Source organism: Peromyscus eremicus, chromosome 5 (assembly GCF_949786415.1).
Source record: "Peromyscus eremicus chromosome 5, PerEre_H2_v1, whole genome shotgun sequence".
Classification (NCBI taxonomy): Eukaryota; Metazoa; Chordata; class Mammalia; order Rodentia; family Cricetidae; genus Peromyscus; species Peromyscus eremicus.
In genome coordinates this window covers 47,277,232-47,292,409 of record NC_081420.1, presented here as the reverse complement: position 1 = coordinate 47,292,409, position 15,178 = coordinate 47,277,232, and the positions used below count along the sequence as shown (strand labels likewise).

Here is a 15,178-nt window from a genome sequence, read left to right as displayed (position 1 = left end):
ATCCTTTATCTTACCCTCTGCAGTGTGGGTACATAGCTCCTTTCTTCCCTCTCTGCTCTGCTTTGCTTTTTCCTTGACAGGGCTGGGGAAAGAACCAATGGGCTTATAATCTAGGCAAGTACTTTGCCTCTGAGCTGTACCACTGTACCCCATGTTCTCTGTACAGGATGCCTCTGTTGAGCAGTGGCTTGCTGCTGAAATGCACTGGCTTTCCCTTTCTGTATACTGTGATACTGTGAGCATGCATGGCTCCTAGAAGGTGAATTTGGAGAACATAGCAGACAGTTAGGCTAAGACTAGCATTTGCTTCTGTCCACTGTGGCTTGCCTTGTAGCCTCACATGTGCTCTTCCTTTTCCTCAGGTGCTGCTACATCTTCCTCCTCCTCCTCCTCTTCTCCCTCGTCCAGCTCCATAACAGCTGCTGTTATGTTGACACTGGCTGACCCGTCAATGTCCAGCGCATCACAGAATGGAGTGTCAGTTGAGTGCAGGTGACAGCAGGACTTGCTAGAGCACTTTGCACTTAATGGCTGTTGAGGGCCACATCTTTTTTTATACTGCACAGTGGCACACACACACACAAAATCAGACAAGCACTATTTTATATTTAAAAATTGTTTCTTGACAAGCTGACTTGGCACTTAAGTGCACTTTTTTATGAAGAAAAAGTACAACGAACTGCTTTTCCTCAAGCAATAATTGTTTCCAACTTGTCTGGGAATTGCGTGTCTGGTAACTTGAAGGCCTTCCACTGTGGCAGAGGAGGCTTTTCACTGCCTGTAGAGACAACACAGTAAGCAGAGAAAGGGTGGGCCAGAACATGTGAGATGACTTACTGTATATGTATTCCCTTGTATTTTGTTAAAGCTGGAACATTTGATATTTTTCCATTCATTTATTAAAAAATATGAACCTATTTTCATTTGTACAAGCTAATTGTTTTTTAAAGCAAGTCACCTTAGGGTGACTTTAATTGTATAAGTCAAGCACATGTAACAAATTCAAAACCTGCAGTTAACAGGATATTATTAGACATCAGTCCTGGTAACCAAATATTAAAGATTCTCTTTAAAAATGACTGAACATGTTTACAGGTTTGAATTAGGCTAAAAGGTCAGCAGTGGCTTTTCACGCCCCTTCAAATTGAAATGGGACTACTGTACTTTGCCATTTTTCTATAAATCAGTATTTTTTTTTAATTTTGATATAATACATTGTGTGAAAAAAGAAAATGGCTAATAAACTGTATTAAATCTTAAACAATGTATAAAGATTGTACTTAGCCAGTTCAAAGTGTATATTTATTCATAATGAATTATAACAGTTATATTTTTGTGTTTTCTTGTAAATGTTTCTTTTCCCTTAAATACAGATAATTCATTTGTATTGCTTATTTTATTATGAGCTTACAACAAAAAGACTTCAGGAACAAACTGTTAGAATGGTTCAAGGTTGTTTATATGGCCTGTCTCACAAAGATGGTTGTTATTTTAAGTATAAATAGCTAATTGGGTAGTAGGCCTATACAATTAAATGCCTTGTATAAATTGCAAAATGAACGCCAATTGTTTTCACTTGTGTTGACTTTATGTTGTATGATTCCAATCTGTTTGGCACTTGTATTTAATTCCCCACCTTTGTAAGACATTTGTATATTGCGGATGTGTTCATTGAAGCTATTTAAAACCTGGCACTGTTAATACACAGTACTTTACTGTACAGACTGTTTCACTGTTTTAATTGTGGTTCCGTGTGCTTTTTTTTGAATGAGGCTGGCATGTTTTATTTGTTTTCTGGCAATACATGTGAGAATCTCGAAGCGTTTTGTTGTAGATGCTAACGTGTCAGAATCCTTAATCCTTTACATTCAACCTTTCTAAGAAAAGCATTTTAAGTCTTGTAATGTGTGCTTACAGTAACTAATTTTGTTGAAAAATGGTTTCAAGTTATTCAAATTTGTACAGACTGTAAAGATTTGTTGACAGCAAAATGTTGAAGAAAAAACTTATAGATTAAAACTATAAAGTCTATATTAGGATCTGCAAACATGATGAATTATGTAATATATTGTACAAATGTAAGCAAAGGCTCTGAAATAAAATGCCATAGTTTGTGAATCCTTGATTTTGTTTGTAGAAGATTTAAGTAAATTTAGTTCACTTTGCATGTGATGACTACGAGAATATGTACATGCAGCCTGTATTATCACAAGGACTCACATTGATACCTAAAAAGGGATTGTTCTGCCCTTAAAAATGAAAAGTCCCTTATCAGGGCTGGAGGTGCCACATATGCCCAGTGTGTGCAAGGCCTTGGTCTCAGTCCCCAGTACGGTACCAAACCAGACCCTAAATCAGAAAAAGAAAACCTTGGCTAACCACTAGAGAGCGGTATTTTTAGGCTGTTATTGTCTTTCTATATACTATTTTGCTAGACTCTGAATATATATATTTTTTGTTATGATTTTGGGGCTTGTCTAAAGAAGGAAAAAGAATAAGTACAACTTTAAAACTATATTTTGGGGCCAGTAAGGTGCTCAGCAGGTAAGCACTGATAACCAGTGAGTTAGTTTCTGGATCCCTGTTACCCACATAGTGGAAGGAAAGACTGCCTTCTTCTCTGCAAGTTATCCTGTACATTCACACACACAAAATGTATAAATGTAAGAGAAATGTTTCTGCAGGATATGGTGACCCACATCAGTAATCCCAGCCTTCAAGAGGTTGAGGTAGTTGGATCTTGGGCTACACAGATTGAGACTCCATCTCAATAAACAAATCCTTTTTCTTGAGAATAGAATTGCTATGTTGCCCAAGCTGGCTTCAAACTGACAAGTTCTCAGTTCTGCCTGAGGCTCAAAGTACTGGGATTACAGATATATGCCTCCACACACTCCTTAAAAATGCTTATTTTACTCAAAATTACTACCTGCGGAGTGTCTTGTCTTTTAATTTGGTGGAACCTTTGTGGTTCTGCTTTGAGTGACTCCTGTACCCATTACAGGAATCCAGTAGGCATTGTTAAACCAGCCAGTGTACCAGTTCCCATTCCCAAGGTACCCTAATTCACCTGGGGTAGTGGTGTGTATTATCTATTAAAAATAATGCAGCGATTTTAATCTATAACTTTTTTCTGTTTTGAGACAGGGTCTCTGTGGAGCCTTGGGTTATATAGACCAAGCTGGCCTTCAGCTCATATCCACTTGCCTTTGCCTCCTAAGTGTTGGCATTATAGGCACAGACACCACATCTGGCCCTAATGTACAACTTCAAGAGCCACCTCCTTGCTCCCAGGTGTTTATCATGGTGTATAAGGAGGAAGAAGATGGAAGAGACAGGGTCATAGGCTGTAGAGGGCCTTGAACGCGTCTAACAAATCTGCACTGTATCAACTACTGCAGTCAACCATTGAGGTGGTTGGATGTCATATGTGGTGTCCTTGAGAGGAAGGGAGTGGTGGCCCGAAGGGCTGCTGTTGCAGTCTGAGTCCTGGAGTGTTCAAGTCTCTATAGCTCACCTTGCTCATCTTACACAGTGAAAAACAAGGACCTATAAAGGGGAGTGTCATCTGAGTGCTGCGTGGCCCTTGTCCTTCCTCTTCAGTAGTCCTTTCCCCAGCTGCATGGAATACTGGTGGCTGACAGAGCTGAGGTCCTGGCTAGAAATAGCTTTTGTTTGAAGACCCCCCCCCCCCATTGCAGGAGTTAGGGCAGTAAATTTACACCTGTTCAGCCTTTCTGTTACACCCAACTGACCCCTAGTACTCTGAACCTTTATCACATCTAAACCGTGAACTTGAAACTGAGAATTGGCCTGAACAGGCTAGGAGGAATGTGCACACTGCTGCGCAGTATGGTAGTGGGTATGTACATGTGTCAATTCGAGCTTGCCTACAGCTTACCCACAAGGAGATGGCCAAGTGCTTCAGGCCCCACCAGCTATTCAGACTTGCTGCACTCCCAAGCCCAGGTTTTCCTGACAGGCTCAGGACGAAAGGGCATACTGGAGTCGTAAACCATCAGTTCCGCAGTTCCTGAGTACTGAGCAGCCACAGACTGCTTGAAGAAGGGGTTCTGAGTGGAAGGGCAATGCCCCGTTCTGGAAGTGGCCAGAACCGGGGCCAGAGGAAACTTGATGAGACTAGCAGGTATCTGAAAGGAAGGACTCAGCACTGAGGCCACTGGGGAAGCTCAGGTCTAAGCACTGCTTTGGGAGGGAAGCAGTATAAGAGAAAGAAGGGCCTGGGATGGGGTGAGTGGTCTGAGTGAAGCAGTGAGTGCCACACGTATCTGAGCGTGTGCCTGTGTTTGCAGAAGGACCCCTGGGGGATGCCTGGGTGGACTTCGGTGAGATAGCTTGCCCACAAGCCTGCAGGGGCAGCCAACACCCTCCTGGAGGCGGCATGGGTCAGCTGGCCGCCTGAATCAGCGTTATGATGCCATACAGTTCCACCGGAGTTCATGACTACTTCAGGTGAATCTCTAGGCTGAGACCCGAGTATCCCTTTAGGACAAGGTTTAGCAGGTAACTCATCTGAGAGCACTAGCTGTTCTGTGTCACCCTCCTTCCCTTGAGTTGGGTAAGCCCTTCACCATTGGCCACATTCTCATCTCAACTGATTGACTGATTGATAGCCTTTCGTGACCTATGTAGGTTTCAAATTCCATTATGTAGCTGAGGGTGACTGTAAAAGTCTGATCCTCCTCCAGGCTCTTGAGTGCTGAGATTAAAGGCTTGCACCACCATACCTGGCTTTACTTTTCATTTTGAGACAGGGTTTTATCTTGCTAAGCTGCTCAGGCTCACCTTTAGCACACACCTAGCTCAGAAGCTGTCTCCTCGTCAGCTTTCTTCTGAATAGCGAGGATTACAGGCTTGTGTGACCAGGCCCATCAAATCTGGGTTCATGACTAATTTCAAGAATCCTGTGTGTTTCTGTATAACCACTGAGGGCAAAGAGGTGCCAGTTTAGAAACCACAATAGTGCTTAGGGTCTGAAATCTTTGGAGACTGGAACTTTTTTTTTTTTTTTTTTTGGTTTTTTTGAGACAAGGTTTCTCTGTGTAGCTTTGGAGCCTTTTCTGGAACTCTGTAGACCAGGCTGGCCTCAAACTCACAGAGATCTGCCTGCCTCTGCCACCCAAGTGCTGGGATTAAAGGTGTGCAGTACCACTGCCCGGCAATATTGGGTGTTTTAAAGAAATAAACAATATTTATCATAGTTTTTTTTTTTTGCCTATTTCTAAAATTAATAAAAAAAAATACTAGGTAAAGTCTCATAGTATATATAGTTGACCAAATTGAGCAGTTACTGCTGGACCACCCTTGTTAGGTCTTTGCCTCCATCACTGTCTATTATTGAGGGACCAGCCTTGGTAGTCCTTTACCCCCTATGATTTGGTGGTAACCATTGATTTATGTCATCAAAGTTTCAGCATGTCTATGGAAGAACTTGTAGTGAGTAGCCATACCAGCTTTGATCTGGAAGTTCCAACCCCCATTGAGACTTCGGCAACTGTCACGCTTACAAGGCGGGGCCAAGGGAGGCGCCTGGAGACCCGAGATCTGGATGGGCGAGCGCGCTCTCTCTGGTCCGGGACCCTGGACGGTCGAGGTGGGCCAAGCAGAGCTCCAGAAAACACCGCTGGACTGTGATACACCTTCCCCAGACCCCGCGACCTACCTATCCCTTAATTTGTAAGTTACGCCATTAAATAAATCTTTTAACTACATGGAGTGGCCTTAATAATTTCACCAATATCTGGCGCCCCACGTTGGGCGCCATTTGTAGCTGGAGAATTTTTCTCCAGCTCCCACCACCAAGTCCCGTCAGTCCTGGAGCCCACTTATAAAATAAACACACACCTATCCCTTAATTTGTAAGTTATGCCATTAAATAAATCTCCTTTTAACTACGTAGAGTGGCCTTAATAATTTCACCAATAAGAACTTGAGCTTGATTTTCCTAGGAACCAAATTTCCCTCATTAACTTAAAGTTTTTTAGTGTATTTGAGTTAGTATCCCGATGCCATCACTACTTGTCCAGTCACCTCTTCCTCATTTTTGGGGGATGGGGGAGGCGTGGAGTAGGGCAGGGATTTTATATATTGCCGGTCAGCCTTGAACTCACTATATAACTGACTAAGCTGTACTTCAGCTTTTGAGCCTCCTGCCTCCATCTCCCAAGTGCTAGACTACAGACAGCCGTGTGACACAAGCCTTGGATCTTAATTCTTTTCCACTCCTTTAAAGTTATTTTCTTTTCCCATTTTTTCTCTACTCTCAGAAAGCCTTTAATATTTTGTGTTATGTTTATGACATGTGCATATGCTGGTGCACCTGTGCCATGGTGGCATGTGGAAGTCAGAGAACAACTCACATGAGTCTTATTCTCTGTCTCTTCCACCATATTGGTCACAAAGATCAGTCTTTGGGTCAAGCAGCTTGGTGACAAATGCTTTTCCATACTGAGCTGCCATCTTACCAGCCTCCTTGTAGCTAGAGTTTTCCTGCCTGGCCCACAGTCAGGACAAATCTCTCTCACCTGCCAGTCCCACAGCCGCTCAAACCCGACCAAGTAAACACAGAGACTTATATTGGTTACAAACTGTATGGCCGTGGCAGGCTTCTTGCTAACTGTTCTTACAGCTTAAATTAATCCATTTCTATAAATCTATACCTTGCCACATGGCTCGTGGCTTACCGGCATCTTCACATGCTGTTTGTCATCATGGCGGCGGGCAGTGTCTCTCTGACTCAGCCTTCCACTTCCCAGCTTTATTCTCCTTTTTGTCCCGCCTATACTTTCTGCCTAGCCAATGGCCAATCAGTGTCTTATTTATTGACCAATCAGCAACATGCTTGACATACAGAACATCCCACAGCACCTCCTTTTCCCATGCCATATTCTTAGGGGTGCTTGTTGCTGAAAACTTGGTAACTGCTACCTTGAAGCTGTTAGAGTTTGTGAGTGATATTTCTGTTCTTCCCTTGCTTGTCTAGTTTCTCTCTGACAAGACGAACAACTTTTCTTCAGATTGCTCTTATGACACTGCTTTTTCTTGGAGTCCCTGTTGGTCATTTTCTCACAACCTTTCTTTGTGGGCACTGCCATGCGTATCTGCCTTGATCTCTAGCTCTGTTTATCTTTTGACTGGCAGCATCTTCACCTGTATATTCCTTGTTTACCTCAAGATAATTCTTCATGAGGCTGGGATGTAGCTTGGTTGATAGAGTGCTTGCCTAATACAAAGAAGGCCCTGGATTCAATTCCTAGCTGTGGTAGTTTGAATGTATATGGTCCCCTTAAGCTCATGGGGAGTGGCACTATAAAAGGTATGGCCTCATTGAAGTAGGTGTGGCCTTGGTGGAGGAAGTGTATCACTGTGGGGGTGGGCTTTGAGGTCTCCTATGCTCAAGCTATGCCTAGACAATTCACTTCCTGTTGCCTGTGGATTAAGATGTAGGACTCAGCTCCTCCAGCACCATGTCCTCCCATGATGATATTGACTAAATCTCTGAACTATAAGCCACTCCAATTAAATGTTTTCCTGTATAAGAATTGCCATGGTCATGGTATATGTACATGTTGTTTATTTTAGATGCTGAAATCTTTTTTTTAAAGAGTATATACAAACAGAATCTATACAATCTTGCTGCGTGGTAAATGTCCTCTCCCGAAACATGCATAATGTTACTGTGCTTTGCATGTAAACCAAACTTACTAGCCTCTTGGTACTTGTGAGATGGAAGAGCTCCTCTAGAGAGGAGTGGCTCCCAGTGTCCAATGCTGAGTTTTGCGCTTATTTGGTGGCTACGTAAGTTCACACAATAAGGCAACATCTGTCACTGATGTCAGCCTTGGTGTTTGGAGGGCAGGCAGGAGACTGTTTCTGCTGTCAGTAGAGTAGGTGGAATGGTTGCTTCTCACGAAGGAGCTTCCCTCAAGCCACAATGGTCCCACTCCATGTGCTCGGTGCAAGAGAAGAGTGTGACTGCTGCAGGCAGTGCTTAGGCACTCAGTAGCCATGGCACAGCACTTTTAATATATTGTAGGAGTGATTGGTGTCTACTTCTCAGTCTCTACATGAGCAGTTATACTCATGTTCTCCGAGGATGAAATATGCAGTAAACTGTATGGTTTTGTTTTGAGATAAAGTCTCACTGTATAGTCTTGGCTCATATGGAATTCAGTAAATAGACCAGGGTGATCTAAAACCCACAAGAGATCCATCTGACTCTGTCTCCTAAGTGCTAGGATTAAAGGTGTACACCATCACACCCAGCAGTATGTCCTTGAAAATTGTTTTTAGTGTAATTAGCATGTAAATAGTGCTTACCTTGTTTCTAATTGCTCTTTCTAACATGGTTCTCTGAAGTAGGGCTTCTCAGGGGTGAGAGTGTAGATCATTGGTGGAGTGCTTGCCTGGGCATAGAATTTCTCGATCTCTGTACCGTTTGTGGGCTAGATGATTCTGTGTTGTTGTGGCAGTCTTGTGTGTTATAGGATGTTCTGTAGCATCCCTGGAATTGCCTGCTCACTGCCTGCAGTCTCTCACCATCTAACAAATACATTACTAAATGGAGTCAGATGTCCCATGGAACAAAATGACTGATGGGGATTGGAGAGATGGCCCAGCAGTTAAGAGTACTTGCTGCTCTTCCACAGGACCCAGGTTCAATTCGCACCTGCACCTACTTGGTGGCTCACAACCATCTTTAACTACCGTTCTAGGGGATCTGCTGCCCTCTTCTGGCCTCTGTAAACACTGCATGTGGTGCCCAGACATTTGTGCAGGCAAAATATTTGCATATGTGCTGGTTTTTCTGCAGGATAAACTTGAAGCAGTGAGGCTACTTTGCATTTATAATTTTGGCTGCCATCCTGCAGAGCTAGTCACCTGTCTATAGTCTCATACTTTATAAAATCTGTTTCTCAGCTTTTTTGGTCAAGGGTAGCCTGGCAGCTGAAAAGGATCTTTGTGATTTGAGTTGAATGAGCATCTACACTTTTTTCTGCTGCTAAATTGTTGGTTTTAATGCTTGATAGGGATGAAGTCAGCCATTTGTGATAGAAGTTACAGATGTTTGTTTCTCTGTTTGTCACTTAACAAATGAGGAATTTTGCCATAGGAAAAGTATGCTTTTCCCTAAAATCAAAAAGATTTTAGTGTTTTTTTTTATTATTAAATTGTAAGTTGCCTTCAGTAAGATTGCACATTTGAAATGCACAAGATTAAGGCTCCTTTTTTCATTATTCTGGGATTAAGTTCAGGTCTTTGCACTTGCTAGGTGAGTGTTCTGCCTGTGAACTACACCCAGTCTTGGGACTTTTTTTTTAAAGACACGGTCTCATTATGTAGCCCTGGTGGCCTGGAACTCAAAGGGATCTGTCTCCCTGTTCCTTGAAAGTGCTGAGATTAAAGTCGTGATACCATGACAACTAGTCCTTAGATTTTGGAGACAGAGTTTTGCTGTGTAGCAGAAGACCTGAGACTCCCAATTCTTCTGCCTTTGTCTCCTGCATAATGGACATATAGGTGGCCCCCTGTAGGACTGTGGCGTTGGACCCTGGTGAAAGCATTACCACAGTCTGCATCCTGAATGCCTCCTTAGCCCAGCTCATGCCTGTGCTCTTGCAGTGTGTCCCTCCCCAGTCCCTAGGCAGCCGCTCACTAACTTTCTGTGTCTACTTCGTGGATGCTTTGCTTTCTTGGGGCCACAGATGGAATGTGGGGCTTGGTTTATGCCAAACACACACAATATCTATGCACATGCCTTGACTCAACTTCTTTTTGAGACCTGTTGTACGTGTCCCACTGCTCCAGCCCTTTTCAGTACTATTTTGCTGTGTGGAATTAGCAAAGTTTGGTCATTCACTAACCCTTCGGCATTCAGGTGATTCCAGTTTTTGCCTTTCATGCATAAAGGACTGAAAACGTCTGTGTGCAGGTTACTTCTCCCGAGAAAGTCCCTGAGGTAGAATGGCTGCATCCTATGGTAGGTAGGTCTAAGAAATAGCAATCCCCCCCCTCATCATTTTTGTGTGGTTTTACATCCCGCCGGTACTAGATGAGAACACTGTTGCTTCACATCCTCATCAGTGTCATGCAGTATTAACCTTTCTACAGCTTCTTGCTATGCCTTTGTGTTTTGCTCACAATTTAAGGTTGGCAAACATCTTTTTATGTGCTTACTAGCTATTTACATGTTTAGTCTGGTGTTGTAAAAACATCTGTTTTGGACTGTTTCTCTCTCTCTCTCTCTCTCTCTCTCTCTCTCTCTCTCTCTCTCTCTCTCTCTCTCTTCTGTTTATGGGTTGTCGAGGGAGCGTGCTGCTGCCGAAGAATTGCAAATGTGATCTTGCCTGGAGTTGAGTGCATTGTTGTCCTCTGTCTTGTAGGGATGAGTTTTATCTGGTTTCATTAGAGCAAATGCTTCCATAACTAAGTGCCCATTTTCGGCAGCCATTTCCCTTGTCTTTAGAGATAGAAATGGAGCCTGGTTTGCAGGAGGATTTAAAATCCGAGTTGATCTCACATCTGGAACCTCCTCTGTAAGCAGAATGTGATTTGTTTAAAGAGCTTAACAAGACAGCCAGGTGTGGTAGCTCATGCCCGTGATCCCTGCACTTGGAGGGTGGGACGGAAGGAGAGGCAGGAATTATAGGCCTGTCTGCTTGACAGTGTGAGACCATGTCCCAAAGAAGAAGACAACAAAAATAGCTTAACAAGCGCCTGTGGAAAGGTGGACCTAGTGGTGTGAGGGAGGGAAATGGAGAAAGAAATCTTTGATCTTTAGGGCCACAGTGTTGGTGTCTAGAGGGTCACAGAACTCAGGTCAACATTACCTTCACAAACACCATTTTCCATTTGAAGATACACCTCTTCCAAAGTGAGAGGTCTGGTCCAGAACCTTGTTTAACATACTAAGGTCTAAGAAGTTGTTACTCATGTTGGACTGTCAGCTTGTCCCTCTACTGTCCGTGCTGGGGACAGAGGCAGGAGAATCACAAGTTTTAGACTTCCCTGGACTACACAGTGAGACCCTGTCTCAGAAAACCAAACCAACAACGTTTGTGAGAGGTAAGGAACAGGGTCTGGTGCTCTGTCTGCTTCTGGTGTGTGTTGGAGACACATAGGGGGCCAGGTTGTGGCTCTGTTTAATGGTAAATGCCATCATAAGTTTAGGATGCTTCTCCACTCAGGGACAGGGCACCTGGGGACAGGCCAGCAAGAAAGGACAAGGAAGGATTTCCAGAAGAACAGATGTCATATGCATTTGGAAAGATGTGTAAGCATTACCTGGGCAGGAAAATGTTTTCCAAGCACACAGCAATATCTGTGCAGTTAGGCAATGGGGACAGAAACTTAACACGCTCAAGGAAATGGCAAGAGCTGGCGTGCTCAGTGGGTAGGTGGTGGGTAGGAGCTGCTGTTGGAGGGCAAACCACGAAACCTTGCTTTGCCTCCTTTCATGCAGAAAGCTGGTCTTGTCCAGGAGCAGATAAAGTTTCCGTGCTGGAGCACAGTGTGACCAGATTGCATATGGCAGCTGTATTCAGACACTGAAGACAGACTGTAGGTTAGCCTGAAGAAGTGTGCTTCTGTTGTCACCAGGGTCACTTACCTGAGAGAGAACAACAGCCGGGTTAAAAGGTCTGGCTGGACTGGGCCCACCGCAGAGGGTCAACGAGCTGTGGTGCTTGGGCCATAGCCACCCACCTGCCATCTGGTTTTCTAATAAAGTCGCCTGTGCACAACCACACATTTGTGTCTGTGTCTTAGGCAGTTCTAAAGCTGTAATAGCAGGATGAGAAGTCGCAGCTGAGACTGGGTGACCCGTAGCCCCTAAAGTGCTTGCTGATTGGCTCCTTACAGACAAAAGTTGCAAATAGCAGGGCCTTCCCTGGTCACCACCTGGGAGTGCTGCTGTGAATGAGTCTCTCCTCTGGTGCTTGCTCACTGTGCAGAGAGAAGACAGGAAACAGACATGGGCAGATGTGGGGTTAAGTCAGAAAGTGGGTGGCGACAGCTGGGAGAGGGATCCTCAGGGCATGTAGGATAGTTTCTATTTTCCAATACTGACTGGTTTCTATTGACTCTCTCATGTTTCAGAGGGACAAGAGATGGGTGTTTGTGGGATTATTCCTTACAGGAAGTTCATTAAAACAAAAGTATAATTATTGCTGTTACATGATTGTGTGTAGTTAAGAGGCTTGGGGGGGCTCCACTGCTGTGCATGAGGCCCCTAATATAATACCCAGCACAGTGAAATCAGCAAAGGGAATTCAGTAATTCTGGGAGTGGTAGCTAGTGCATATCTTTTAATTCCAGCCACTTGGGGCCAAGGCAAGAAGATGGAAAATCCAGGGCTATCTTGGACAATTTAGCTGCCTCAAAGGAAAATTTAGAAAGATCTGGGGTATTCACTCAGTAGCAGAGCACCTACTTGGCACTTGTGAGGCTTTGGGTTCATTTACCTCACCACCAGAACCCACACAAGCAAAACAAGTAGTCACTTACTGTTCCGCTTATGACTAGCTTTAAGAAGCATACTGTTGTCGGGCGGTGGTGGTGAACGCCTTTAATCCCAGCACTCGGGAGGCAGAGCCAGGCGGATATCTATGAGTTCTAGGCCAGCCTGGGCTACCAAGTGAGTTCCAGGAAAGGTGCAAAGCTACACCCTGTCTCGAAAAACAAACAAACAAAAACAACAACAACAAAAAGAAGCATACTGTATGTGCTGGTTTGAATAAAAATGGCCCCCATAAGCCCATAGGGAGTGGTACTACTAGCAAGTATGGCCTTGTTGGAGTAGTTGTGTCTGTCTTTGTTGGAGGAAGTGTGTTACTGGGGGCAGACTTTGATATTTCAGAAGCTCAAGCCAGGCTCAGTGGCTCAATTCTCTTCCTGCTGCCTGCTGGTCTGGATGGAGAACTTTCAGCTCCTTCTTTAGCACCATGTCTGCCTGCATGTCATTATGCTTCCCAACATGATGATAATGGACTAAATCTCTGAACTGTAAGTCAGTCCCTGCTGCAAGCCGCAGGAAAATGCAATGGAATTCAGCTAATATATCACAAAAGCTACTACTTGAAAAAATCAAGGACTTCTCCAAAGGTCAAGCCATGGCTTAAGAAGTCTTGTTGATATTTTAGCTTTTATATATATGTGTGTGTGTGTGTGTGTGTATGTGTGTGTGTGTGTGTGTTGTGTGTGTGTGTGTATATATATATACATATGTGTGTGTGTGTGTGTGTGTGTGTGTGTGTGTGTATTAGCTGGTTCCTAAAATGATTTTCTTGTGTGCTTCCAAGAACTCCTAACAGTGTATTTATCTAAAATGCCTATCAAGCATCCAAGGCTATATGAAACAACACCTGCCTCCTAGATCAGGCAGACAGCTTTATTTCTTGTGCAATTTAGGGCGAGACCCTCCTTTCTTATACAATCTTACTAATAGACCCCTAACTTCTTACCTAAACACTTCTAGGAATGTTGACTGAGCACATAGATCCCCCCCTTTTTTTGAACTGAGGATCGAACCCAGGGCCTTGCACTTGCTAGGCAAGTGCTCTACCACTGAGCTAAATCCCCAATCCATATAGATCCCCTTTTTTGATATACTAACTGGTCATTATCACTCAGTTGACCTCCTCTTTTACTACTCCCATTTTGGATTGTAAAAGAAAGCCTGATGGTCACTGCCTGAGGAAAATTCTAACCTGCCTTTAGGACCCTGTAGAATTCAAGCTTGGTGACCTTGCTCGACCAGGGGATTGCTATTGCTTGGATTTATAACTGGATTCCTGGGAAACTTAGGAGGAACGTGAAGAACTTAGAGACGGAGAACGGAGAGGGATGAGGATTTTTGACCAGAGAGTACGTGTGGATGAGATGAAAGATGAGGAAGAGTCTGCTGTGGATATCACTTTGTGTAAATAAAATGCTGATTGGCCAGTAGCCAGGCAGGAAGTATAGGTGGGACAAGCAGAGAAGAGAATTCTGGGAACAGGAAGACTGAGTCAGGAGACACTGCCAGCCACTGCCATGAGTACCAACATGTAGGATACTGGTAAGCCACGAACCATGTGGCAAGGTATAGATTTATAGAAATGGGTTAATTTAAGATGTAAGAACTAGATAGCTAGAAGCCTGAGCCATTAGGCCATATGGTTTATAAGTAATGTAAGTCTCTGTGTGTTTACTTGGTTGGGTCTGAGCAGCTGCGGGACTGGCGGGTGAGAAAGATTTGTCCTGACCGTGGGCCAGGCAGGAAAACTCTAGCTACAAGAGTCAGATGGGGAAGTCCTAGCTGGGTAAGAACAAGTTGATAAAGACCTAGATGAGGCAGAGTTAAGACAAGAGAATTAAGATAGAACTTAGAGGGAACAGTAAAATATAGAGAGAAATCAGGCAAGAAAGGAGCTAGGCATGAGAACAGAACTGAAGCTGTGTATATAGAATGTTATCCCAGAGGAATTAAAGCAATTGGACTAAAGAGCTCGGTGTGCTGAGATTCTGTTTTCCCGAAAATAGTCCTCACTGTTCATAGTTTCTCTCTGAGCCCCTGGGGTGTGTAATATTAAGGCTGGTCCTTCTAATATATACAAGAAGTCCCCATACATGTGCTGTGGGATGGTCTGTTTGTCAAATGTGTTGCTAATTAGTCAATAAATAAAACACTGATTGGCCATTGGCTAGGCAGGAAGTGTAGGCGGGACAAGGAGGAGAATAAAGCTGGGAAGTGGAAGGCTGAGTGAGGGAGACACTGCCAGCCGCCACCATGACAAGCCGCATGTGAAGATGCCGGTAAGCCATGAGCCATGTGGCAAGGTATAGATTAATAGAAATGGATTAACTTAAGATATAAGAACAGTTAGCAAGAAGCCTGCCACGGCCATACAGTTTGTAAGCAATATAAGTCTCTGTGTTTACTTGGTTGGGTCTGAGTGGCTGTGGGACTGGCAGGTGAGAGAGATTTGTCCTGACTGTGGGCCAGGCAGGAAAACTCTAGCTACAAATGGCGCCCAACGTTTTGGCAAGAGTTTCCACCTAAAACCTGAGTAAAAAGATTCTAAAACGGAGGTAAAAACAGCTCCTAGTTGTCTCTTTCAAGCTAGTGGCAGCCTGCGTGTTTGAGCTACTATGGCGGGTTCCTGGCGTGCATGCTCGA

At 44.0% G+C, this 15,178-nt stretch overlaps 1 protein-coding gene across 6 annotated transcripts in view; it reads left to right on the top strand.

Moving 5' to 3' along the window:
* The window catches only part of Arid4b (AT-rich interaction domain 4B), a 117,422-nt gene extending 115,304 nt beyond the window's left edge, over positions 1-2,118 (top strand). For all 6 annotated transcript variants that reach the window (XM_059263388.1, XM_059263387.1, XM_059263390.1 and 3 more), the window contains one exon: positions 363-2,118. In XM_059263388.1, coding sequence (XP_059119371.1) covers positions 363-496 — 134 coding nt within the window. In that variant the 3' untranslated portion in view covers positions 497-2,118. The remainder of the gene's footprint in view (positions 1-362) is intronic.
* The last annotated feature ends 13,060 nt before the right edge of the window (positions 2,119-15,178 follow it).